Source organism: Molothrus ater, chromosome 1 (assembly GCF_012460135.2).
Source record: "Molothrus ater isolate BHLD 08-10-18 breed brown headed cowbird chromosome 1, BPBGC_Mater_1.1, whole genome shotgun sequence".
Lineage (NCBI taxonomy): Eukaryota > Metazoa > Chordata > Aves > Passeriformes > Icteridae > Molothrus > Molothrus ater.
This window is the reverse complement of record NC_050478.2, coordinates 144,054,289-144,081,144: the sequence shown is the minus strand read 5'-3', so window position 1 is coordinate 144,081,144 and position 26,856 is coordinate 144,054,289. Positions and strand designations below refer to the sequence as shown.

The 26,856-nt window shown below is 40.3% G+C and overlaps 1 protein-coding gene across 6 annotated transcripts in view; it reads left to right on the top strand.

Moving 5' to 3' along the window:
- Positions 1 to 9,211: 9,211 nt before the first annotated feature.
- ASAP1 (ArfGAP with SH3 domain, ankyrin repeat and PH domain 1) overlaps positions 9,212 to 26,856 on the top strand; it is a 123,030-nt gene continuing 105,385 nt past the window's right edge. For 2 of the 6 annotated variants that reach the window (XM_054517434.1, XM_036379019.2), the window contains exon 1: positions 19,433 to 19,936. In XM_054517434.1, the coding sequence (XP_054373409.1) occupies positions 19,811 to 19,936 (126 nt within the window). In that variant the 5' untranslated portion in view covers positions 19,433 to 19,810. Of the gene's footprint in view, positions 9,234 to 19,245; positions 19,332 to 19,432; positions 19,937 to 26,856 lie in introns of those variants that run through there. The other 4 variants (XM_036379022.2, XM_036379021.2, XM_036379018.2 and 1 more) reach the window with 3 other exon arrangements.

Sequence of the window (26,856 nt, the reverse complement as noted above, 5' to 3'; positions counted from 1 at the left end):
ATCTGAGATATATTCACAGGGCTCTGTGGTGTTGGTTTTGTTTTTCACAAAGGAAGATTTAACTTGATTGTTTTGCAACTATTAACAATTTCTAGGCCTTGCAGAGTGATCTTAAGGGCTTGTGGTAGAGGACAGGCACTGGCTGGAAGTTCTGGTCCCATTCAGGCAGGGGAGAGGAATGAACACAGAACCTTCCTGCTACACAATGCTACAAACTTCTCAAGTTTTGCAGGGGCATTGCATTTTAACAAGATAAGGAGGGCTGACTTCAGTTCCCACGTTCAGGGGTAGATTCATGATTACAGGTCTGCTGCAAAGACTGATATCCCTGAGTTCCCTAAGGCTGTGCTCAAAGCCCAGCTGCACCTCTCATGTTCCCTCTTAGGTGGTTTAAGTGCCTCCTTCTTACTGTGTCTTCTCCTATAATCCCAGTTTTAAACATCCAGACCTTCAGATGTTGGCTGAAGACACAAATGGGCTCTGACTCAGGCTTTTGAATTTCCCCAGGGACTAAGGCCCTCTAAATCTACCCTCGACTTGGTATTCCACTGCCAGATTTGCTTGTGACTCCAACCACAAGCAGCAAAACATTTACACTCCAAGTACTTCTCACCAAAGAAACTGACTTAAAACTGTAAACCAGTGATGGGAACCAACATTTCCTGCTGGTGCTGGTGGTTTTTCTAATCAGAGATGTTGCTTGTTTTGTCAAGATCCAGACTTGGTTCATTAATATATCAGCTGAAGGAAACCAAAGCTGCATAAATTGTCACTGATCGTGCTAGAGATACTGAAAACTCTTTCCGCTTCAGTTAATTCTCTGAACTCAAAGTGAAACAGACCCGTGGCAGGACAGATCAAAGGCCCTCCCCAGCAGGAGAGGTGTGGAAGGGAATGCACACACCTCTCCTCTCACCTGCTCCCTGCAGCACAGCAGGTCTGCAGCGCTGTGGTCAGAGACCTGGCCTTATTAACTCAGGCTGCTTAGGCTTTTGGGAGAAATGGACTTAACAACAGTTGCCTAGAGCCAGAAGAAGAGGAGAAAGGCTATGTTATTAAAATATAGAATGTAACAGCATTTTAAAATTCATCAAAGAGCTCAGAGCAAATTCTCCAGAGATTGGGGACTTAGTCATCCCAGGTTTCTCCAGCTCATTTAGATAATTGCCCTTGAAATAGCTGTCTTCTTTCTTCCTTATCTTTTTCTTTTCTTTTCTTTTCTTTTCTTTTCTTTTCTTTTCTTTTCTTTTCTTTTCTTTTCTTTTCTTTTCTTTTCTTTTCTTTTCTTTTCTTTTCTTTTCTTTTCTTTTCCTTTCCTTTCCTTTCCTTTTCTTTTCTTTTCTTTTCTTTTCTTTTCTTTTCTTTTCTTTTCTTTTCTTTTCTTTTCTTTTCTTTTCTTTTCTTTTCTTTTCTTTTCTTTTCTTTTCTTTTCTTTTCTTTTCTTTTTTTCTTTTTTCTTTTCTTCTGTCTCTCTCTCTCTCTCTTTCTCTTTCTTTTTCTCTCTTTTGGTAAGTAAATATTCACAGAGCAAGCACATCAGCTCCACAGCTACAGAAGGGCAGAAGAAACCTCCAGATACCCACCATGCACATCTGTGTTTTCTATAATATGAGCTAACCCCATGTGAGTGCATTCAAAATACTCATCTCACTGTCACTTGCAGAGATATTAGGAACTCATTAGCCAGTTTAACTAATTAACGCACTGGTAATATTGTTTTTTTATTAAGCGCTTTATGAAATAACAGGAGCTGTTTAGAAAATACAATGTGTTATTTATTTCACATTTTTACCTACCCTCAAGGCCTGGAGGCACTCAGTCTCAGTACTTTCCCACCTTCTTGAAAACTGTATGACTTGCTTACTTCTGTCTTGGTATAAATTCATGCTGTTACGAAGACAGGAAGCCCAAGTAGTGTTACATGAGGTTGGGCAGGAAACTGATACAAACAAAACAGAAAAAAGAGGTTATTTTTCAGATTTTGTTAAGAAAATAAAACTTACATTACAACATATAAGTTTATTGTAGTTTTTTTGTGTAACTTATATCAAACAAATACTGAAAGATTAGAACTTCCCATTAGACTGCCACTAGAAAATATATCAGCATCCATGGCAGTGCACCAACGTTTTTTGTGTTGTTCTCCATTGAAAGGTTGGGGCTTTTTAAAATTTGTTCTCTTCTCCTAATGTCTCTTCCTGACTGTAGAATCAGAGGTACAGTCTTACACCATAGTATGGTTCAAGCAGAAATAAGAAGGTCCTGCTGTAGTGCCCTTAGGCATGCAGCATCTTTGGAGCAAGTCTTCACCTCTGGAATCAGCACCCTACTCTCGCTTTTAGTCAGGGGGATGAAAGAAGCAGTTTAGTGTGTGATTCATCTGATTTTATAGACATCTATTATCTCTGTTTTAAACTTCTACTTTTGTAGGATGAGGTGAGATGCAACCTACTTTCAGTTATCTTTGTTGACCATATCATCAGTCATGATGAAAGGAGTCTGGAGTGAACAGCCAAGGCAAAGACACTTTGTCAGATACATCCCACTTTGACAGCCTAAAAGTTGAGTCAGAGCTCACTAAAGCAGAGGTAAAGAATCCCATTTGCATGGACTGAGTTTGGGTTAGGTAGTAAAGGTTCTGTTCTGTCACTAAGTTTTGAGTTTATGTCACTTTTCTATGTAGATAGGACACATCATTTCAAAGACATAAATATCCATGCTCATCGATCTGGCCATGAGTCACTGTATGGGTAGCTACAGAGCTGAAGAGAATACTTAGGAACATCTTTCTATGCCTACATTAAGGTTTCAATACGCCTTGTATTTTGGGAAATTCTCTACAGACACTTTGATAGTTTTGCACTCTGCTGAAGGACAGGATGGCTAGAGGTATTACTGAGCCAAAATAAATTACATTTTCACAGGGCTGTTCAGTAGAAGGGTGGCACCACTTGGTGCTTGTCAAAGAGGAAGGAATGACAAACATTGCACTGTGAAGGACAGAGATGTATCAAGAAAAGTGAGGTTGTCACAAACAGGAGCCTGAGGGTCTTGTCTTTAGTCTGCTGTAGCCACCCTACAAATATATATCAAATATATTAACTTCTGTGAGGTGTTCAGACACCACGACAATGCTGACCTCATGAGTGCCTAATTGATGAAGGCTGGAAGTAGGAGGTGTGGTGCTTGCTTTGCCTGAGTGCTGCCAGCTCAGGGTAGAAAACTGCTGGAGGAAGGACATCAAATGTTCAAATGCACCCAACCTTTTGTGCAGAGATCATTTCATCTTTAACACAGATGTACCAGGTTTAGTTTCTAATTTTAATAATGACTCCTTCCTAAAAACTCAGACAGCAAATGATTGATCTTCAATTCAGCCCTCAGTCAGTGGCTGTTGAGAATGAGTGGGGGTGCTGACAGGAGGGCTTGATGTCATCATCACATTATATTATTAATCTATATTCTATATACCATGCACAGGGTATTTTGCTATTAACTTTGTACTGAGTAAACAATTAAGCAGTGACTAAGCACAAAGGGAAGGTGGGAAGCACTCTTGTGTGTTATTAGCCCCTCATAGTTTTCAGAAGTGGATTATAAGTAACTCCAAATCTTGGACTGTGAATGGCAACCTTGTCATCAAATAAAGAAAAATACCCTTGACAAGATCAGTGAAAGCCCTGCAGAGGTCTGAAGCTGGGCAGCAGACACTCTGATTAGGTGCTGCCTCCACAAAATGAAAATTCTTCCCTGAGCCCAAGAAACAGCTGATGGATATAGTCAGAAGTGATAAAAAGGTCATTCTTAAATGGATACAGGGAGATTTAACTCACAATACCACCATCCTGAAGCCCTTAGACAAATAATAAAACACAGGCTGCAAAGACTAGAAAATCATTCATTTTAAATACTTACAAAAATCTTTGTCATAGAACTAAGTCTTAAAGAAAATTCACCTCTGAACAAGACTGCATAAAATGACCAAACAAGCACCCTTGAGCCCTCTTGCCCTCTCTGGCAATGTGCTATAAAATCCTGGAGTAAAAAACTGTTAAGTCTTAGAATTATGTTTTGCAGCATGAATACCAAACCACTGTTCTATAGCACCTGCACAGCCCATCCATGATCATTTCATAATCATATGACAATTATACCACATGAGACAGAGAACTAATTTCCATTCTAACAGTAATAACCATCTCCTAAAACTAGGTCCTTTTTAAATCAGTTGCTATTTCTAAAAGTACCATGCAGGAAAAGGTCTGAATTTTTCAGTTGATTTTCCATACATATTCAAGCATGAGGATATGTCAAGATGAACAAAAAAAATCTCATACTTTGCCAATATATTTAAAAGTTTGGTGTAATGACCTGAGGATTAATACCCTCTCAGCTTGACATCAATCCAGTGCAGAACACTGGAATTGTTAATTCCAGGTATTATTTATAGAGAATCAGAGAAAAATAATGCAATTTATTACTTTTTTCATTACTCATTGCATACCAATCAGGATGGAATTAAGGAAAATACATTTTATTTCAAGAAAATTATCTTACTATCTTGATATTTTTTCAGGTTTTAAATTTTCCTGAGGAAAAGAAAAATCTATACTACTTATGTATTACTTATGAACTTTGGTAGCACTTGTGGCACTAAACAAAATTTTGATTAAGAAATTAGAATTCTCCAAAGTCACTACTGTTATGATTGAATAGATTAAAACCTGAGCAATTGACTTTATTGGAAACCCTCATAAGTGGGGACTCATCATCAAGAGGATGTCACTCAGCCCTTCAGGGTCACTCCTGGGCTCTTTTCTGGGTTAGTTTTCTACTATTGTCTTCTTTCAGGATTCAGCCCATGTTTATAAGCATGCTAATACTTTAATCATATCTTTTTATGGAAGCACTGAAAACACATACAGCTAATTCATGAGGTCAGGGTGGAGCTTCTATTGCTTAGGACATACTAAAATCAAGTCCACAGACAAATATTCTTAGATTTGCTTCCCTGAAGTTTGTTAGACCACATCTTAATAGTGTTATCCAAATCATGGATTAGGGCAAAGCCAAAGAACATATGTTTGTCACATCCTGTTTGGATGATACCAACACAGACACAAACAGAACAAGCAGATTTTGGCATGAAATGAAAGATATTTTTGTTAACCTCACAGTTGTTAAAGAACATGTCAGTTACCACTGGGACTGAGTAATTTAGTTCCATATTTTGCCCATGAAAGTGTCTTTAATAACCTTTGCAAAATGTGATTTTGAGGACAATCTTTAAATATGTAATATCTGCTTTTCAACAGAACATAGATAGAACAATGACTTGATTCACTGCTGTTCAAGTAACCAGCTTCTTTTTTTCATTTGCAGGAAATAAGATTTTTCTACCTGCTTTATTTTAAAGCTTTTTGGGATATAAAAGCTTTCTGCTCAGTCATTAGCTGCAAATTGCAGAATGAAGCAGCATTTCCAGATGAAGTAGTCTGTTTATACAGAAAGCACAAGAGCTATAATTACTACATGATCACATTTGTATATCAAGGTCAGATTTCTGTGATTCACACTATTGTTTGGACATAAAGGGAGTTGATTTTCAGCATGGTGGTGCACAACTACTATTGTTATTGCATCAGTGACTGTAAAAACAATATTAACTTTTGCTTGTTTGAGTTTTTCTAGTTAGGGTACTTCTGTTTCAGGAATATGAGAAAATTGGCTGGCTAGTATTTGCCCTAAAATAGTCATTACACATGAAAAAATACGGATTTATATTATTGCTACTCACGTCATAGAGTCTATTATGAAAGAAAAAAAAGTCGTCTTCTTTCCTCTATTATTAAAGAAAAAAAAGTCCTAAAACAAAAAGCAAGATAAAATAGGTCATTAAATGACTTATGCATGAAATCACAGAGTTTAGGCAATATCAAATGCAGGTAACTAAAGCGTGTAAAAAATATTTCCTGATATTTTCCTCTCCTCTGCAAAATCCCTGCATAATTGTTTTTCTTGATTATTACACATTGGCAATTTTTATATTCTCTTCCTGAGAATTCATTAGCTTTCCACAACACTTACCCTGTTCTAAAACCTTAAAAATACAGGGATTCAACTCATTATACTTATTAGTTAAGCATTAGGATTAGTCAAGCAGTTAGATTGTACCAATTAATCCAATATAATTGTATGTATTTATAACTAGGCACAAGAACAAATGCTTTCCTCATCTAAGGACTAATAGAATCAGCTATTGTATTCCTGTATTGTGTCGAGTTGTCACCCAGCTGCCATTAATGTCACCCTATTCTCAGTTAGGCCCCCTCCTTGCTGAAGCCCCACTAGACTTTCTCTTTTCAGGTGTAGGTGTTCTTGGGTGAAAAGCAATCATATTTCTCCAGTTTTCATTGTTCTCTATATGTTCTGGGCTTTTATATTTCATATCCACTCCCTGTTCCCACTCACATACTGTCATATATAAGGATTTTCCACAAATCTGGTAATGTTACCTCCACATTGCCATGGATGGTCCAGCAGCATTGGTTTTGGTTTCTTAGGGGGGTGAGAAGAAGAGTCAAAATGCCATCTTGACACAGCCCAATTTTTTCTACTGTCATTAGTTCAAAGGTTTCAGAAAAGCTGTATTTAGCCTCAAAAGACTCTTTACCTAGATAAATTACACTAATGGGTGTATGGCTTGAGGAATTTGCCATTTGAATGATGCCCTAAAAAATTGTCCAAGGTCACGGAGTCAGTGTTGAACTCACATGAGCACTTTCATCACTGGGCCACCATTCCTCTCTCTAGGAGAGCCACATATATTTCCTTCTCAGTGTTGTTTCTCATCAATCAATGATGATAACTTCAACCAACTTCATCTCTCTATAAATATTTCTCTGGATTTCTTTGATATTTTATTTATTTGCTGATTGCTCTTGTATAAATAGGCTCCAAAATGAGTAGGAGACCTAGAAAGGGAATATAATCATTCTATAACCACTGAGATGTAACCAAAAATGCTCATAATGCCATTTATAGCAAATGAGCAATTAAATAATATTCAGTAGCTTATTATAGCAGACATAAAGAGATTCTGTGACTTTTAAGACTTACAAAAAATAAATTGCCATCCATTTAAAATTTAGTCCAATGTCAATCATAGTTACTTGTAAACTTAGAAAGTAATGAGCCATTATATATATTTTTATTTCTTGCTTTGATTTGAATAACATAAACCTATGATGATGGTGACTTTTTTGCCTATGAAGATGAGTAACTTAATTAAAAGGAAGAGGTATGCTGTAAAATTAAAGAACCAGCACACATGTCACCAGGGGCTGAGTCACATCCAGGGTTGCCAGGGGCTAAGGGTTTGTTGTAAGATGATGGTACTCAGTTTTCTGCCAGGAGACGCCTTTCCACAAAAAATCCACAAAAACACAGTGCAGTGCCAGGGCCTCCTTCTAATAACTTTTTCCAGCATGTACCACAATATTCAAGCATAATATTCTTGATTTGAGGCAGATACTCCTCCTCTTGCACACTGGCCTTCAAATCAAAGGACAAACCTCCTTATCAGCAGAGCCCATAACCATGTCTCCTCCTATGCTGCCAAGCTGGTGGCATATCTGGTGAAATCTCAGATCCTTTCCAGGCAGCATGTAAAAATCTGAAGTCTGTTGGTAAAAAAGAGGTCTAACCCTCTTAATAATAAAAGAGCTTTTGACAACATCACTTGAAAGTATCCTAAAGGCTCAGAAACAGAAGGGAAAAGAGAGATACTAACATCCCATCCAAAACCTTGTGCGTCGCAATTTTTAATGGAATCTCATATGTCTTGGAGACAAGGACTATTCGATGTTATTTTTAATGTTAAGGGTTGGAAAACCTCCAGGCCCACATGACATATCTGGAAACACAAAACAAACATGACAAACCCCATAAACAAGCTACAGCAGTCTCTGGGGAAATAGGTCAACAGGCATAACAAGGCTTCTCCTAGACAGAAGGTTAAAAAAAAATACTCAGAGAGAAGATTTGTGTTTTTCCTCATGGAATCAAGGAATAAAGTGATGTGCTTGAATGAAAATGGGCAGACTGGTTAACCAAAGGGTGTAATCTGGGATGGCCTCTCTCCCACTTCCCTGCTGCCTGGGCCCCTCTGTTTGACTCTGATCTCATTCTCATCTTTATGGGTCCTTATCACCTCTCCCATGTGCCACCCCATGCAGTCCACACCCCTCCAACTCACAGGCTTGTGCCAGCCTACCTGATTTGTGCCAGCCTGGCTTGTGCCAGCCTGCCTGATCTCATGGCAATGGCTTCTGTGTAGTGTTCTCCTTCTTAGCACCCATATCTGGCCTCAAGTCCCTGCCAATCTTTTTCCAGCTTTTATCTTTGGACCAAACATGAAGATCATCCCAGAATGTCCCAAACTGAAAGGTATGTGCCAGCCCTACTCACCTGCTCAGGGCTCTGGAGCATGTCTAGCACCTTCCTTTCCCCACAGCAACACAAGTATTAAGCTGAAAAGAGTATGCAATATAGTGGCAGAAAAACCTGATGAAAAATTGTGAGACCACTTGTCCAGATCCTGCCATGACTGTCTCCCCACACCCTCCTGCCTCTCCCACATGCAGGATTCTGTCCCGTCAGAACACTTCTTGTTCCCAGTCTCTTTATCCTTCAGATTTTATCTCCATCTTCCAAAAAAGATCCGTCTGGTGCATACACCTGACATTGAAATTTTCAGCTTGAATGGTTAGACTGAAGTTATATCAGAAAACAGGGTCTTCTGAAGTGTCAGACAGCTTGGACAGGCAAGTCCTTACCAGCACTGCACTCAGTGCAGCTGACTGAGTAGTTGACACATTGAGTTAGACAGAGAGTTTTCTCAGCCAGCTAAATGAAGCTCTCCTCTAGCAATTTTAATAGGGTGTTCTTTATCAGGGAATTTCTAATGGATCTGTTTACCACAGTGAAACTCATAATATCAAATGCAGCACTCAAATAATGGAATATAAATTTCCATCAGTGAAGAATTAACACACATTGTTTCAAATTGACCGTTTAAATAAGTGACTTTGTCAGTCCCATAGCTTTGGTCAGTTTTACTTACTTGATCTTTTCTCCTCTTCTAGGTAGGTTTCTGGTCGTGACAGATGAGACATGAGATCTTCAGCATCCAGGCTTTCAAGTTTTTCTTCAAGAGATTCATTATGGAATCGGTAAGAAAGACAAAAGACATAAATATGAATAACTAGTTTAAAGAGTAAAAGCAGACCAGATGTTTTATAAATTTTAATACCTGCCAGTGGGTTTTTCTGCTTAATTCCACTTCAGACTTTACAGTGGGTGTTCCTCAGAAAAAGTCTAACCTATTGCCTTTCAAGGATCAAAAATTCCAATAAATCAGTAAATCCTTACAAAGCATTGGCCACCTGAGCAATTATTGGAACAAACACTAACATTTATTTCATAGTTTATTTTGCTTTCCTAGATTTTAAAGCTGGATGAGGAGTCAGGGTATGCAAAAGACATTGTAACTCCTTTCAACTCATCTAGATTTGGTAACTGACATTGTTTTAACTTTGAAAACAACAAATCTCTCAGATCAGCCTGAAAAATCTATGGCAAGATTTGTGGGGAGGCTTGAAAAGAGGAGGGACTCTTTTCTTTGCATGATGTAAAGTGCTGAATAGCACACAGTTGTCTAAATATGCTTTTTGTTTATTCAGTCTCTGGAGAAATGGTGAGTTCTCTTGTTTTAAAGTTTTCACTCTCTTTCACTGAACCACTAAAAGCTACATTTGGATTGCCTGACTTCAATCCCCTACATCAACAATACTGATGGTTAAGGCTGAAGTTTTCTTTGCATTGGATGCACGGCCTGGAGCTATCCTGGCATAGGTCACTGCTCCCTGTGACCACAGAGCAGTGTGGGACTTTCATCCTTTCTTCTTCCCTGGGGGAATCAGTTGACCATATTGCAGTCCAGACCAGCCAAGAGGGTGAATCACTGCTGCTGATCTTCCCAAAACTGAATAAATCCTCCTTTGGCGCATTTGCTTTGTCACATGGCTACACATACTTTTCCTTTTTGAGTCCACGAGGTCTTAAATAAGCAAGAGTTCAGAAGTCAAACAGTTGTATTTAAAAAAAATAGAGCTATTAAGCTGGACATTCCTACTTGATTTTGAAATGGCACTTCCATTTTTATGTCCTACTGCTCCTAGATTTCCTTGAAGGAAATCACAACTGCCAACAAGAAAATAAGCAGTGCTAACAACCCAGAAGTTAACCAAACGAAATTTCCTACAGATCTGTGTCTTGATGGAGCTCCTGAGGAGGTGCAGACCATCATTGAAACTTTTCCCATGGCTGGGACACTTAGGGGATCTTTCTTCTGATTAACTTGACATAGAACAAGATGACAGTGAACCTCTCCCATTCATAAGGACAAGAAACATTTTGTTACCCCGCTCATTTTAATTTTATCACAAAACTTTTAGGAGCTGAAGATTTTTGACATCTTTCCTGCTGCCCTTTCAAATTTTATGAAATCAGCATTTCTTCAAAAAAAATCCTGAGGCAGAACAGATGAGCAGATGGTCACCCTCTACAGTAGTCAATGGAGCGCCAGTTAACTTAGGAAGCTGCAAGCTCAAATTCAGTGGTTAAAAGTAGAAGCAAATGACTAATTGGCAAAAGGAGCTGCTGTGATCGACCTCTAGACTGAAATTCTGCACTGTTAAATTTCATTTAGCACCATGTGAACACTGGCCCAACAGGAATTTGGTACACACAGCAAGACTATTTTCCAAAAACTTCCATATGGTTATCTGTCATGCTGGGTTTTGCCAGAACCTTACGACTTCAACATTCAAACATCTACATTAATAAAACCTGCAAACCATAATTTTAAATATGAGTAATTTTGCTTGAGCATAAAGGAGCTATGCCTCAATTTATTTCAGATCTTACATATCGTTAAACATTCTGATTTCCTTAATAAAACAAACAAATATGCAAACAAAATAAACACAAACAAAACCCAAAAGGCATCACCCCTGAATAGAAAATTTCATATGCTACTTTCAAGTCTAGAGTCTGGCCAAGGGATGCATCCTTGAAAACAGCAGCTTATATAAGGCAAACACAGATGTGCTAATATGTTCAGTGGCTGGAAGAACCTTTTTTTATAACATCCAACATCTGCAGATTTATTTCCAGCCTTTCTCTAATGAGATGCTATTTAGGAAATTATGAGAAATAAAGTATGCTCAGACAACACTATAAGCCAGCACTTAAACTTCAACTCAGTAGGCCCATACACATTCACATCTGCAAACTGTGTCTTAACAAACCTTGCTAGTGACTTCTGTTTATTATCATGGGGGTCTTAGTCCCTTTTTTTCCACAAAGTAATGCTAATAAAACTATAATATAGAGGGAGGAGTCCCTCACAAACCCAGATCTTTCTGATTTATATTTTCACAGCATTAACAACTAGTAGAAAGAAAGCCTTTCATTTACCTGGCAAACCTTTCTGTCTGTCCAAAAAAGTGTTGACAAAATTGTTTGGAATGAGAGTCCTTATCATCCCTCAGCTACTTTTTGAAACTCTTACAATAAAATGTATATTAAAAATATTTAGTTCTGATACAGCAGTATTCAGCTGAAAAAGCCCAGTGTTCTTTAACCTAGAGAAATAAATGTATTGTCTGCATTCCAGAGATAGAGAAATGATGCACACAGAGATCAGTTGCCATGTCAGAGTCATGAGTGGCAGCTCAAGGACATGATCCCAGGTCTACAGAGCCTTTATTTCATTCTCCAACTGCTTCCCAGGTTCATTTTGGTCTGACCCTTCATTTTTACTGCAGGCAAAACACTGCATGTTGCCATCAGCATACATTTAGCATCTTCAGTAGAACCAGAGATGTGCCTGGTAATGACACAGCCATATCATTTCCAGAGGGAAAGAGAAAATATTGAAATGTTTGCAATGTGGGTTGAGGCTTTATTTCATTCTCTTTCTATTTTGGAGAGCCTGCTATGCCAGCTGCCCTGCAACATGTTCATTTCTGCAGTATCACCCTCTGATTTTAGTCATTGCTATTTTTCATATTAGCAAAAAAAGAAAAAAAGCATCCAGCTACTATGACTCCTTCTTTGGAAGGACTCTTATTTCTCTCATTTCAATCAGAGTATCCCTTCATGACATATCGGCTTCATCCTGTCCTTTGAATCCTACTGGAATGACCTGCTCTCCTGCCAACACATCTGCAGTGTCCTTCCCAACAATTCTTCAAAGATTTGCTCTGTGTCAGGAATGCAAGGACAACAGTGCCCAGGTTTCCCTGTGGTGTTCCTCACCAATGCAGTGATGGTGGGTACTGCTGGAACACCACCTCTCTCAGGGTCAGCAGTTCTTGCCTGACCATCTCTGTGAGTAATGAGCAGGCTCATATTTTCACTTGGGCAAGGGTTAACATCAAACCTACGAGTGGCTCCACTGACAGTTTTCTTATCCATCATCACTTGTAAGAGTTTGATATCTTTGGACTGTCCAAAAACCAGTCCATACAGAAGAAGACACTGCTGTGCTTTTATATTCTGTAGATGTTGTAAGAGCTGTGTTTGAATCTGTTGCCTCCTGACACAGAGAATCACAGAATCAGAAAATGTCCTGAGTTGTCAGGGACCCATAATGTCACTCAGTTCAACTCCTGTTCTTGCACAGGACCATGCCCAAGAATCCCATGTACCTGAGAGCACTTTCCAAGTGCTTTTTGAACTCTGTCAGGCTTGGGGCTGTGACCACTTCCCTAGGGAGCCTGTTCCAATGCCCAACCACCCTCTGGGGGAAAAACCTAATATCCAACCTAAACCTCATTTCACACAAGTTCCAGCCATTCCCTTGGGTCCAGCTTCTGGGCACCAGAAAGAAGAGATCAGTGTCTGCCCCTCCTCTTCACCTTGTGAGGATGCTGGAGGTCACAATGAGGTCTTCACTCAGTCTCCTCCTCTCCAGGCTGAACAGCCCAAGTGAACTAAGCTGCTCCTTGCATGGCTTCTCTTCCAGACCCTTCATATGCATTATTGCACTTCCTATCAACTGAAGTAAGGTTTCTTAAATGAGCATCTCCAACAAAAACCATCTGTGAAACAGAAATACCAAATTCATTACACCTGTAACAAGAAAGGGAGGATCTTTGTCCCTCACCTGCTGCCTCTTGCTGCAGGTGAGCATTTTGCTGTTTCATTTTTGGAGAATGCAGAGGTGGCAGGGGAACAGCCCATTGCTTGTTTTTGTTACTGGGAGCCTGGAATGCCATTACACGTTTGTCTGCTTGACACTTGATCTTGCATGACAAAACGAAAAAAATAAAGGCAAAACTGAATCAGCAGATTAGTCAGCTTAATCTTGTGTAACTCAATGCTGCACTTCATTTTCAGTACTGTTATTTTCAGTTGTCCTTTGAGATGGTTATTTGAGCTTCCTTATCATTCAGCCAAGCTACTTGCCCAGGACATTCACGTAAATAAGATGCAAAATATATAATTCAGCAAAATATTTCTGATGTTCTGATTTAATCTTTTTTTCATTTTGTCCACATAGTGTTAAAACCACAAGATCTTAATGCTACTAAAATGTCATTTATAATGAGAACACAATGGGCTCTCTTTCTGCTCTCATTTTAATATTGAAAGAATGCGAAAAGAACCTTTTGTTTAAGCCACTATTGTAAGTGCTAAAAGGTTTTTAAAATAACATGAAGTTTCTGAGACATTCGCTATCTCATTTTAAATAGCAGATGAAGACAAATGGTGGGAGATGCCAGTATTAAAATTGAAATCAGCTGATTCTTGCATTCAACACAGTCACAGCAGCAGCACAAATTCTTGACACAGCTCATGCAGTTCATAAGCCACATTAGAAGATACTGTCCCATAAAAAACACAGAATTGCAATCAGCATGTTTGCTGGACCTGGATTTTGGTCTTCTTCGTGTTCAGCAGTGTGACATAGGCAAGAAGTTTTCTTTTACTGGAAAGTTACCTATTTGGTCCCAGTAACATAATAATTTCAAAGGTTTGTTTGCAAATGTCAAAGCCAACAGCCTTCTTACTCAAGAAGAAACACTCTGCAGTTTACCATGTACGTTTCCTTCAAGCAAATTAGCACCAGTCACAATGTGTCATGTAGGCTTCAGTGTTTAAAATAGACTTTGCCTTTTCCTGTGAGTACATCATGCACTTATGTGATATTAAACATGCAAACATGCTGCAGGTTAAATACGTGGTTGTTACATTTCGTGCAAGGCTGTCAGCTGTCCGACTGTCCTCTGAGAGGACACAGCTCCTGGAGGTGAAATGCCTCCTGACTAAACATTTCCTGCTGAAGTACAAAGTGATGATGTTACTTGTCATTACATAAAAGGGGTGGTTTTGCTTTGCAAAATAAAACTAAGAGAGTTCCATTAACAAAAAAAGCTTACCGAGTTTTAGCACGTGAGATATTCCAAAACCAAAAGCATAACTCATCCTGCTGAGATTCCTGTTGATTTGAAGCTTCTTTTATCCCCTAAGCCCAGCATCTAACTCAAATGAGAAGAGCTGATATTCAGAAATATTTGTAGATATTCTAGTATTATGGCCATAAACTTAAATAAGCTTTTCCCATTAATTCTGTCAGAAGTTATCAAAAATAAAACTATAAAAATGTAGGACCAGCAATTTCCCATATAGATGTTTTTTCAGGGAACCTCAAATCAGCTTTATCAGGTATCAAATGCCATGGATGCCTGATGTCATAAACTATCTCATAAAGAGAGTTAGGATCAGGAGGAGGATGGGAAGTACTCATGACTGCTGTGTTTAGCTGAAATGGATGAATCTAACACCAAACCACAAACATATTCAGGATAGCAATATAGTAGAGAAACATAGCCTAAGGATATTTTCCTGATGCATTTTAGCACACTACTTCTGTTGCTATTTGCTGTGAGCTGGTGACACTCTCCATGTTTGTGGAGATGCTAAGGAGCATAAAAAGAACAACTATATAGTTTACTAAGAAAAGCATGTGCATTTCAATGATTTGATGTTTTACTTAAACACTACTGTCTGTCATATCATAAAATCAGCACTTTTATGTGCAGTAATAGCCAAGATGGAAACCTTGCAAGTCAAGAAATGAGTGTAAACCTGTAAACCTGTATTTGCAAATACAGTAAAACTGTATTTGCAAAAAGGCATCATCATGTTAATACTTGAGAATCAAAACTCCCTGAGTTTGACATGTGAGATCCTGCCATGACTACACCCGTACTAATCAGAAGGAGTCACTGCACAGAACGGATGTGCACAGTGATTTCCATTTTCCTGCTAACAACTCAGTTCACTGCCACACTGAGAGGCTGCAAATGGCCCTGGAGGCAGCTTGTCTGAGCATGCTTGAGAACACACTGGTGCACAGCCAGGGACCCGGGTCAAGCTTGTTCCAAAAGCAGCAACCTCACCTGAGTTTGCATCTGTGAGTTTGCTTCCTACCCAGCAGGGAAGAGTGACCTCAGGGTGGTCCTGGGGCTGCTCTCTGCAGGCAGCATAACCACATCCCACAGGAGATTCACCACTACCTTCAGCTTAGATGAGTTGTTGATACTCTTGAAGAGATTGCTTTGCATGACTAAAGCTAGACAGCCACAAACACAGCAGGGCCACAGGCTCATCTATCTGGCTTCTTATCTATTGTGGAAACATAATCTTGCTGTTCCCTACCTCATTGCTGTATGGTTTCAGTAGTTAATTGCATTGATGATGTGAAGAGCTGTGCAAGTGCCATGTAGCTCTTAACCTCTGGTCATGCTGCAAAGTTCACAGTGATGACAACATCATCATCTGTTCACTCCTGCTCAGCTCCTGTGAGTGAACTGATGACCTCAATCTAAATATAAGCTGTCCAAAATACTATAACATGAAGAATACTATCATTGCTATTCAGTTTATTGCATAACACCTGTGTCTGCAGCTTGTCATTGCTATGTTCCTTAGCCTCTCCCTAAGCATGGTGACTATCACCAGTACTGCAGAATTATTGCCAGTTTGCTGTAATTACCTCTTCTGTTTGCAATCACAATACAAGCCAGGGAATCAAGTGGATTTGTAGATTGAATCACTGGGTGGGATGGCAAGACAGCACAGCTTCTTTGACTGCAATGCATCAGCAGTAAGGAGTAAGTGATTTCCGGTGCTGCTTGCATGATCCTCACTGGCATTAGCTTGTCCAGGATGGACAAGATGTATTTCACTTCAGAATACCAAGAGGATTGAGATAAGCATAACTTCACTGGTAAACCTTCCATGAGCAAAAGGCTGTGGCACAGCCTCACCCAGGATCTAGCACAGACTAAGACAGGGTTAGAGCAGACACTGTGAAATATAACTTTCACACTCTGATGATTATTCTTTGACATTTGTGAAGTGAAACAGTGATTTCAGTTAGTGACAATTTATAGAGGGGGGCATCTTACAAATCTAGAATTGAATCTCAGATACTGATTGCAATTCAAAACAGGAAACATGGTTAAATCTGAAAATCACTGAATGCTATTTGAAATACTTACATAATTTGGCTAGTTTAAACGTTAGCACATTTTTACAGGCAGCTTGTATATTTTTATTAAAATCACATTAATTAACTGATCTTGTTTCCAGTGAGTTTAAATGAAAATAATCCAAGTCTAAAGAGGTCATGCCTATAGGGCTATTTTCTTTACTAACATTTGAATAGGGGAAGGGGAAATGCCACTTCTAAGCAGCAAAACAGAGCACTGTATTCCTCTGGCAGAGTAAACTATTTCAGAACAGTCAAAAACAGACCAAATGGCAGCTATGATCTTCCTTTTTAATTTTTAGGCATTGTGTCATTCTCTTTATTTACCAGTATTCTTCTGTATTCATTCTATTTCTTATACATTTAATATGTCTTGTAAGAAGACAACTTTTTTCCCTGATGAGGAAACACAAAAGTTCAGTTGCACTTTCTGCTCTGCCTTCACTTCTGTCACTTTCCACAGTTTCCCTGGCCAGTCTACTCCCTTTCTTAGTTGGAATATGCTCTTCAATTCTGTAGTTTAAATTTGCACAAAATAGTATCAAAGCAATTATGTCTTTAGCAATATGTTCAGCTTCTGGGGGGATTTTTTGGGATAACAGATGAGGTTATTTTACAGTCCAGAGATTAATGGTCAAGCTCAATAACTTCAGCCTGAAGAAGAACAATTCAACCCTGACAGTGAGAGTACCCAATTAATTAAACCAGTTTGTCCACCAATGTGATGGATTTATCCTCACTTGAAATCTGCCAGTGAGGGATCAGGAACCTTCCTAATGTGAACACTGTGGCTGACCTGTGGACCACCAGGAACAGCTATGTGACAGCCCATGATTGATGTTCAGCAGGAAATTACAGGGGGTGACCATAGAGACCCTGCTTGGCCCTCGGGCCATATCCCTCACCCATCCAGTTTCCAAGCAGGCTAGGCCAAAACAGCTCTTTTGGATGTTACCAACAGCTCTTTCCTGGCCCAACCCCCCAGCCAGTTCTTTACTCTCCATACTGCTTTTGATGCCACCAGCCATTTTTATCTTCTTGGTCTCTCTTCCTCTTCCACTGCTCCGATGAACACGATCATCAACTGATTTTCTTCCTACCTCTCCCGCTGCTTTTCAGTGCTTCATTTTTTTTGCCCAAATCCATTTTTCACTGTAACTCCCACACAGTTCTTTTCTTGGCTTCCTCCTCCTCTTGCCTACTCTACCTTTCAGAGTCTCATGACGTTTAACAATCATCTGTACGAGCTCAGAGCCTTTGTGCCAGAAAGCTGGATCACGTGAAGCAGCAGCAGCAGCAGCAGCAATCACATGGCCATATGGAGGGCTTCTACTAAGGCAATGAAATACAGAAACATGTTCAGGCAGGACCACTGCTCAGGAGTATTGGTCATATTTTTGCTGACAGAACTGCATAGAAGTAATTTTTTTATGGGTAAAATCAAATCAGGCATCTCCTTTTTATCTTTACTCAGGCACTGCAGTTTTTAGTTGATACTGTAAACTATTTTTGAGTTGCACAGGCATTTTATTAAAATTACATACAAAACCATGTACAAGCCTAACCACATTGTAATGTGGTAGGTATTTATGCAGAGAACATAAAATCTTTTGAAATGGATACAGCCATATAATATTGCTCATTCTCAATTGTTCAGATTTGAGAATATTTACCATTCCTGAATGGCCCACCTTGTGTGGGGAGAATCCCAAATACAAGGAGGAGGAATCACACAGTATGGCTAAATAAATCACGCTGATGCAGCAGATGACCACAATTACTTGAGCCTCCTGAGACTTAGCCTTCTTTAGAAATGAACATATGGGACCCCAAACCTAAGCTTTAAAAAAAAAAAAAAGAAAAGAAAAAAAAAAGGTCTGTCAGTTCCCTGAGTTACATGATACAACAATGGATAAAGGAGATGTTAACTATTCAGAAATACTGTTTGCGAATGAACACAGGGCTGTGAACCCGCGGTTCAGGTTCGGACCAGCGCTGCTCTGGGGCCACCGCGCTGGGCTGTGCGACCCGGCCACGGCAGCACCGAGACAGCTCTGCTCTGGCAAGGCTCAGGCACAGAGCTTGTAACGCAAAATCGGCAATAGCAACTTCAAGGGCTTCTCTAAATCATAGCAGGACTTCGTAAAAATTAACTAAGACTAAGGAGCGTAAAAACCTATGCAGTCAAGGCTGCCGAGAGGGGTGGCTCCCTCAACTGCACGAATCCTCGGCTCCACATCACCGGCGGATGGGCTCCGACCGCCCGTGACGGACGTAAGGAAGGGAAATAAAGAAACAAGAGAGCCTCCGACTCGCCCTGGGGGTTCCCTGGAGCGCGAGCGGACCCGCAGCCCGAGGCGGGCAGGGTCCTCCCCTCCCCGCTGCCAGAGGCGCGGGAAGCTCCTTCTCCCGCTCAGGGACAGTACCGCAGCCCAGCACCCCCCGCCGCGTCAGCTCCTACCAAAAACCCTTTTTTAATGATAAGAAAACGAAAGAGTGGCAGCCTCCCCCCCTCAGAAACCGCGGGGCCGGGGGAGGGGAGCGCCGGCCGCGCCTGCGCGGAGCCGCTTCCTCGTTGTCGCGCGTAGCGGCGGCGGGCGGCGCGTGCCCGTCAGCGGTGCCCGTCAGCGCGGCCCCGCGGCCCCGCCGCGCCCGGCCCGGCCCCGCCTCCCCCGCCCGGGGGGCGCAGCCCGAGCCCGCACAAGTCAGTGCTCGACGCGGGCGGGAGCAGTGGCCGGGCCGGGGGGCGTGGGGGGGTCGGCGCGGGTGGGGAAAGGGGCTGAGCCCGGCGCGGTCGCCGCTCCCCTCCCGCCGCCCTCCCCGCAGCGCCGCGGCGGGGCCGAGCTGGGCTGCTCGGAGGCGGCCGCGGGAGCGCTCCCCACCGGCGGGGCCGAGCGAGGGGCGCCGTGCGGGGGCCTCTCCCCCTTCACCTCCTGCCCGGAGGAGGAGGGGGCGGCCGGGGAGAGGCTGGATGTAGAGGGCGAAGCTTCAGCCTCCCTCTGCGGCTCCGGTGCTTTGATGCTGCGGGTCTCTACTGGCTGTTAACATCTTCTTCCCTCTCCTTTTTTTTTTTTTTTTTCGTTTTCTTATTTTTTCCCCCACCTTTCCCCTCGAAACTTGGCTTCTTCTCTCTCCGGATCTGTGTGCCCGGCCTCTCCTGGGCTTTACCGGTGGGGCAGGATCATGCCGGACCAGATCACCGTGTCGGAGTTCATCGCCGAGACCACAGAGGATTACAACTCCCCGACCACCTCCAGCTTCACCACCCGCTTGCAGAACTGCAGGAACACGGTCACGCTGCTGGAAGAGGTAAATCGTCCACACCCCACTCCCTATCCCCTGCTTTTTATCATTTTCCCTCTTTTTTTTGTTCCATTTTATTAATTTCTTTCTCTGTATGCCTTTGAGAGAGCATCAGGGACGGGGCAGCACCACCCGCCCAAATCCACAGGAGCCAGAGGCGTTGGTATGCATGTAATCTGGTCTTTTAATTGTGGGACTTTGCCCTTGTGTTGAGCTAGTTACAGAAAGCTTTCCTGCTCTGGCGTCTCAAAGATTAGTGCGTAAAGCAGTTGTCTGAACTTAAATGTTGCTGTGGTACTTCTTGGTGTTTTCAGTGTTGTCAGTTGTTGCAGTAGAAAAAAATGCGTGAATGTTGGGATTTTCAGAGGGAAGATGAAGGGTGAGTTTTGTTTGAGAGCATTAGTAGAGGTTTTCCCCAGCCACTCATTACATCAAGTAAGCACAGAACTCTGACTGCAGAAATCTGCCAAGGGAGACTTGGTTTAAGAAATGAGGTAAGGATGAAGAGATGAATGTGAAGAGAGGGAAATAATATGAAAACAGAATTGGTGGAAGGAGAGGAGCAAAATAATGCAGCAGAAGAGATTATATACGGTCTCAGCACTTCAACCTTGAAGCCTCAGTGCTGGGGTTTTTTCATGCTTGTTATGAGCGTCATTTAAATGTTCACCCTGCTCTGCTGTCAAGAAATAGGACCATGAAAATGGGTAAACTTCCAGAGCTGGTTTCCAAGGAATATCAGTCCACTGCTTCCTATTTGATGTTTCAGAGTGATTTCCTATGGACTAGGTCCGTGGTTATGAGGAAATGTCTTCCAAATGACTTTAAAAGAAGACAGTGTACCGCTCTTCTCTTGCCTTTTGCTTGCTTGAAGGTCCAAGCATGATGACACTGAAAGAAGACAGATTTTTGCTATTGTTGCAGAGGTTGCAGTTAGTTGTTATTTTGGATTATACACTTAGTTCATCAAGTATTTGTCGATTCTTCAGGAGCCAGCGCGTATCTAGGAGATGGATTTAATAGAGTCTTTTAGTTCTGCTGAATGTGCTGGCATGAGCAAAACATTTGGTATGCAAGGAAAGAGTATTAATTATTTAATTATGGTTTTTGCTTGATAGTCTTGGGTATGGAAATATAATGCCACAGGATTCAGATCAGCTGAAGTTTTAATATAAAAACTGTCTGTGTTCAAAACTGTAACAGTGCTATTGTCTGGGGCAACTGAGAGAGAGTGATTCTAAGTTCACATTTAGAATTATCTATTTTCTTTTTATTATGTAACCTAGATTAACATCTGTAACTTTTCCATAACTGTAACTGGTTTGGTTTTTCTTTTCTCTTGTAACTAAGCCATGATAAATTTCTCAAGAATCAACCTGTTAGCTTAGTGTTCGACAGAATTGCTGCCCCCTGTTCTTAACTATGTGAAATAGGTACAGGCATTGATATGCTTATTAGTACACTTGACAGCATGCACAGAGTTAAATAATACATATTTTGTCATCACTGGCGACTTACTTCTAGGGTAAGAATACAGTGTAATGCTTTCATGGTTTGGGAGATACATCAGTACAGGCTGAATGTGATAATGCCTTTCCAAAGAGAAACAAAATGTAGAAGATAAATACACAGTGTTCTTCACTATTTGTGTGGACTGTGTGTATTTTTGAAGTTTTTATGTCAGATTTGACAATAAATCGAGGAATAAAGAATGGTGGGTACTTCTATTGCTTATGTTACTCTTCTTTGAATTTCTTTTGTTTGTATAACTGTTTTATGTGCCCTATTTGAACTGATTGCAGTTTAAACTGGACTTGCTTTGCATTATTTTTTTATTATCTCTAAATACAAAAAAGCTTTATTTGGTGGGAAACAAGATTTAAACAGGCTCTACTGTAACATGTGCAAAAAATCTGCAACTCTCCCAAATTTATAGTTAATAATTTGCATGGGGAAATACAGTCAGGACGTGGCTAGCAAAAGGCTCCTTTGGAGTCTTTGTGCATGCGAGCTACAATTACAGTGAAGACACGGTTTTACTGCTGCTGCTTTCAAGCTGGGTTGGTTTCTCTACACCTGCTTACCTAAAGCAGTGAGTTCTGTGAAACACGGCATTAAAACCAGTGGTTGAAGTGGGTGTTCTGTAGCTCCTGCTGCTGTTGTTGATGTGTTGTGAGTGACCTAAGAACTCCTCAAGCAGCTCCTGAACTTCAGTGGTGAGCCTGCTGTGTTAAGGCAAAGGGGATGGTTCCATCCTTGCAGCTGTTTGATTTTTCACTGAATGTTGCATCTGGGCTGGAGCTCTCTCTGGGCTTTTGCAGGCAGTGTCAGGCTCCGTGCTGTTATGGCGCTGCTGCCTGAAGGATCTGAGGTTATTTTACTGCTAATTTAATTCAGCACAACCTGCACCTACCTCTGCGACCATAAGCTAGTTTGTGGATTAACTAATTTTCTTTATTCTAAGCAATGTTGCAAACTGGAACTATTTTCTGAACAGAAATGCAAGGGAAATTAAATAGATTTAATGAAAGTTAGCTCTGTTTCCCAGCCTCTGAGTCCATTGTAGTTCCTGCTGTAGCTCAGATCAGTAGCTAGATAAGAAAAACCTTTTCATAAAGAATGTGACGAAAAAGAAGTGGTTTTGTGTGGATGCCTTTACCTGGTTCTGTGAAGTTACTAAAAAATTGTTAACTTACTGTTCCTGCATCACAACTAACAAGTTTTCTGAAATAATAAGAGGTGATGGACTCATTTGCTGATTTTCTCACTTGCTTGTCCATCAGTAGAGGGGCAGTGTGTTCAGCTGAGTGAATTGCTACATATTATCTCCTAGTTACCACTCTTTTTCCTATATAAATCATTTTCAGAGGAGATTTTGGATCCAGTCATACGCAATTTTGGAACAACTTTCAACTGAAAAATCAGAGCAGACATGTTTACTGATTCTGTTGAGTTTGCATTCAATAAGTTTTCAGTGGAAGGCCTAACAAAGCACAAAGACATACCTCACAAAATGAGAACCATGGAAGTGCTCCTCCAAAGGACTTCTCTGTTCTCAACTTATGTAAATAAAAGACAAAACAAAAGAAAATCTTCCACCCAAACTTTATTTAAATCTGTCATAATATTAATCAAAGACAGTAGAAAGAACATGCTACTCTATAGCAGTTTATTGAATACGAAAATTTCATGCTACATTGTTTAAAACTACTGAAATTTATGAAGATTTTCTCTCCTTTCAAGAGACCAAGATTTGATTTTTATCATCCAGTCACACCAAAATAAAAAAGAAGACCCTGCCGTATTTCTAGCCAGGCTTAGGCCTCTTTAACAGTAATTAACAAGAGCTGCAAGATTGTTTTATAATATATTTTTTTTAGAGCATGAGTGTTGTGTAATTGCCTCCAAGTAAATGCACATTTTCAAGTTCATTCTATTGCTAAAATAATAGGGTTTTTTCTCAAACTCATAGAGGGAGAAACAACCATTATATTGTACTATATGTTGAATTTGAGAGAATTTGCAATCTGTACTCCTTTCTGTTGATTTCTTCAGCATAATCTGACATTCATGTAAAAAATTATATTTTTAACATATTTCTGCATGCAGGTGGGAGGTTTCTTTTATAATGCAACACCTTTGCCCTTTAGAAAGCCTGAGAGAGTTGGAGTTTTCAGCTTGTAGAAGAGAAGGCTCTGGGCAGACCTTAGAGCAGCCTCCCAGGGCCTATAGGTGGTTGCAGGAGAGTTGGAGAGGGACATTTTACAAGGGTGTGGAGTGTCAGGAAGGAGGGAATGGCTTTAAACTGAATTAGATATAGGGAAGAAATTCTTTACTGTGACAGTGGTGAGACACTGGAACAGGCTGCCCAGAGGAGCTGTGGGTGCCCCATCCCTGGAAGTGTTCAAGGCCAGGCTGGATGGGACCTTGAGCAGCGTGGTCCAGTGGAAGGGTCCCTGCCCATGGCAGGGGTGGAACTTGATGCTCTTTAAGGTCTCTTCTGACCCAAACCATTATATGAATCTGTAATGATCATATGAAGAGGGAATTATTGCATATATAAATGGATGGCTAATTACTTTTTTAAAGTAAAAAGCCTAAATGATAAATACAGACAGATCACTGATACAGTCTCTTAAAATACAGCCTCTGCTTTGTTTTGACCAGACATGCTTTTATATCCACAGAAGCTCCATGATTTGTATTGCTCAAATAGATTTTGAAAAGTTGATTTTAATCACTGAGTTAATATTACTTTGTGAGCTAGCTGGAATTTTTAGAGAATGATGACATCTGTTCTGAGAATAAGTAGTGCACATGTGGGATCACCACAAGACTGTCTTGATTATCATTCTGCTGTGTCCCAGCTCCAGCTGAAAGGACATCTTTGCACTCAAGGGATAGCTCAGTTATCATGACCAGGCAGTTCTGAGTCTTTCTCTTAAAGTAGCAGATGTTGTGCAGGACTGTCTGGAGACAGAGATTAAGCTTAAATATTTAAATTCTCTTTAGTCAGGCTGGTAGATATGAAGGGACAGCTAGAAGCTGATGATAAAATAAAGAATAGCTTCAGTTGGGATGATGCTGATTTTGCAGTTTAATGTCTGTTTCACTGTTGTACTTCTGTAATACTTGAACATCTTAAGTGATTAATGTTATTTCTTCCTTTCTTTTGCACTTGAGTGAGAAGCTGAAAACTCAAAATTTGTTTTCTGACAATTAGATTGGCTGCAGATACGTTTGCATTTGCTTTCAGGTTTTGGTTTTGGTTTTGTTATGTTTTGGTTTTTAATTACAAAAAACCCAAACCAACACTATTCCTGCAATGATTGTTGCTCATTTTGTTTCTCACTGTGCTGATCTGCCTGCGCACAGCAGTCTGTCAGTCTAGGCTGGTCCTACAACAGATGTGTGCATATACATCACTTAAAGAATGACTGTCTGGCTGCTGCTCAGCTTCATACACATTTTGTTGTTCTTGGTGCAAGTCTGGTGCAATCTAAGATAGCTTGAAAGGAGAAGATTTCTCATGTTCTTCTTCATGTCATGGACACATCTCTAAGATTAGAGATGGGAAAGGGGAAAGTATGGGGTTGTTGCTTTTTTTGCTTTGCCTTTTTAAAAAAATTTCTTTCAAAATATGTTGTGTATGAATCATTTTCACAGTTTCCCATATGTAGCTTTCCCTGTGGGCTTCAGTTTATGCATTTATTTCTTATTCTGCTGTGAGAAGGGACTTTTGGCATGAGGATGAGGAGACAGCATTTTTCCTCCTTATAATTTTGTTGAAACTTGTAAGGCTCTGAGACTGCTATAACATCAGATCTTCTGTGGTGATTCCATACACTTTTCGACCCCAAGATCCTTTTCCAGTGACAAAGTGTTCTATCAAGGGAGGCAGGTGAAACCATGCATGAGAACAGGAGCATTTCCATTCTGATTCAACTTTTGCTGGTTCTCTGCATAGACTTTGTTCATTACCCTGGGCTGTGATGAGTAGGATCTATTTTGTGTGTGTGTGTGTCAAGAGAAATAAATCATAGAAAAAATTTCTATCACTTAATTTCTTTTGAAGCATCACTTCTATATAATTGCTACAAATAAATTAGAACATCCTATTCTTTGCATTTCTCCATTTTTTAATTAAAATATATTTTTATTTTTAGGGGGTGAATCCAGGGAGCTCCAGCAGCATCCAAACTCAGCTTTTCCTAATCTTGTAAATTATTACTTATGGCAGTTAGAAGCAGTCTTGCATCATAGAGAGCTTTGTACTTCAGAGCTGGTTTTTTATGTAACAGACCACAGGCAATCTTCAGTTTTTGAGGAAATATGCTTTCGATAGCAAACCATCCTAAGAATAACGGATTAGAAAAATTTATTTGTGTAGGTAATAAAACTCAGGATAATTGTTGCTGCTTTGCATTGAATGACAAATTGCAGCAGAGATGTAAAGATGGGCATGTGAGCATTCTGAAATTCAGAGGCCACAGTGGGAGCACATGGGTGGCTCCCAATCACAGTACTGAAAATGTGATACAGATGGAGTTGACAGCAGTGTATTGTATTTAAAATGCAGCTGAGGATGCTTTTATATTTGCATGCTACAGTATTTATTCATTTAGTGTGTAATCAGTTTTACCCTTCATTTGATAGCAGTCAAAGCATTTGTCTGTAATAAGCAGGCAATCTCCTTATACTTAAATGTGACTGATGTTAGGAAAAATAAGAAACACTCACTAGTAGCTCAAAGTTTCAGTCATGGACGATGAATTAGCTTTGCCTTTTGAGAATTTGTATTCATTTTAGGCATATTTATGAAAGTACTTAGTGCATTTGGTACCTCATATGTTTTTTTGAGAAGTACTGCTTCTTGTTTTGAACTCCCAACAATCTTCTTCATGTTTACTCATCAGTTAGGAAGCTGTGAAAGTGCTCTTTGGTGCACTCTGTTCAGTATGCTGTGCAGATAAACCCTGACAGAGTGTGTACCATGTAGTCATGGGAACTTGGCCCTGATGGAGGGGAGACACTTAAAGTGACACAACTTGAAGCTGAGTTTAATCTTTAGGTTTGAGTCCTGTGGAGACACCTTCCATAGTTAAAGAGCAATGAAAAAGTACTTTGAAGAAAACAGAGAGGGGGAAACAACCCACAAAGCCATGTTTGTATTTCAGCAGGGTGTCACTGAAGGACTGCGCATGAATGATTCAGAACAGAATGAGATTGGTTGATTTAATTTCCAGTATGTTTCTTAGTACAGAGAGTAAAACTCAATTTTCATAACTGTCTTTGTGATTTGTAACAATATGAATAAAGATGGCTTTTAATACTTTTAAACAGCAGATGTGAAGCAAATTTACAGAGGATAATTGTAAAAAAGATCATAGCATCTCATTTTGAATGGAATAGTGCCTTGCAATAAA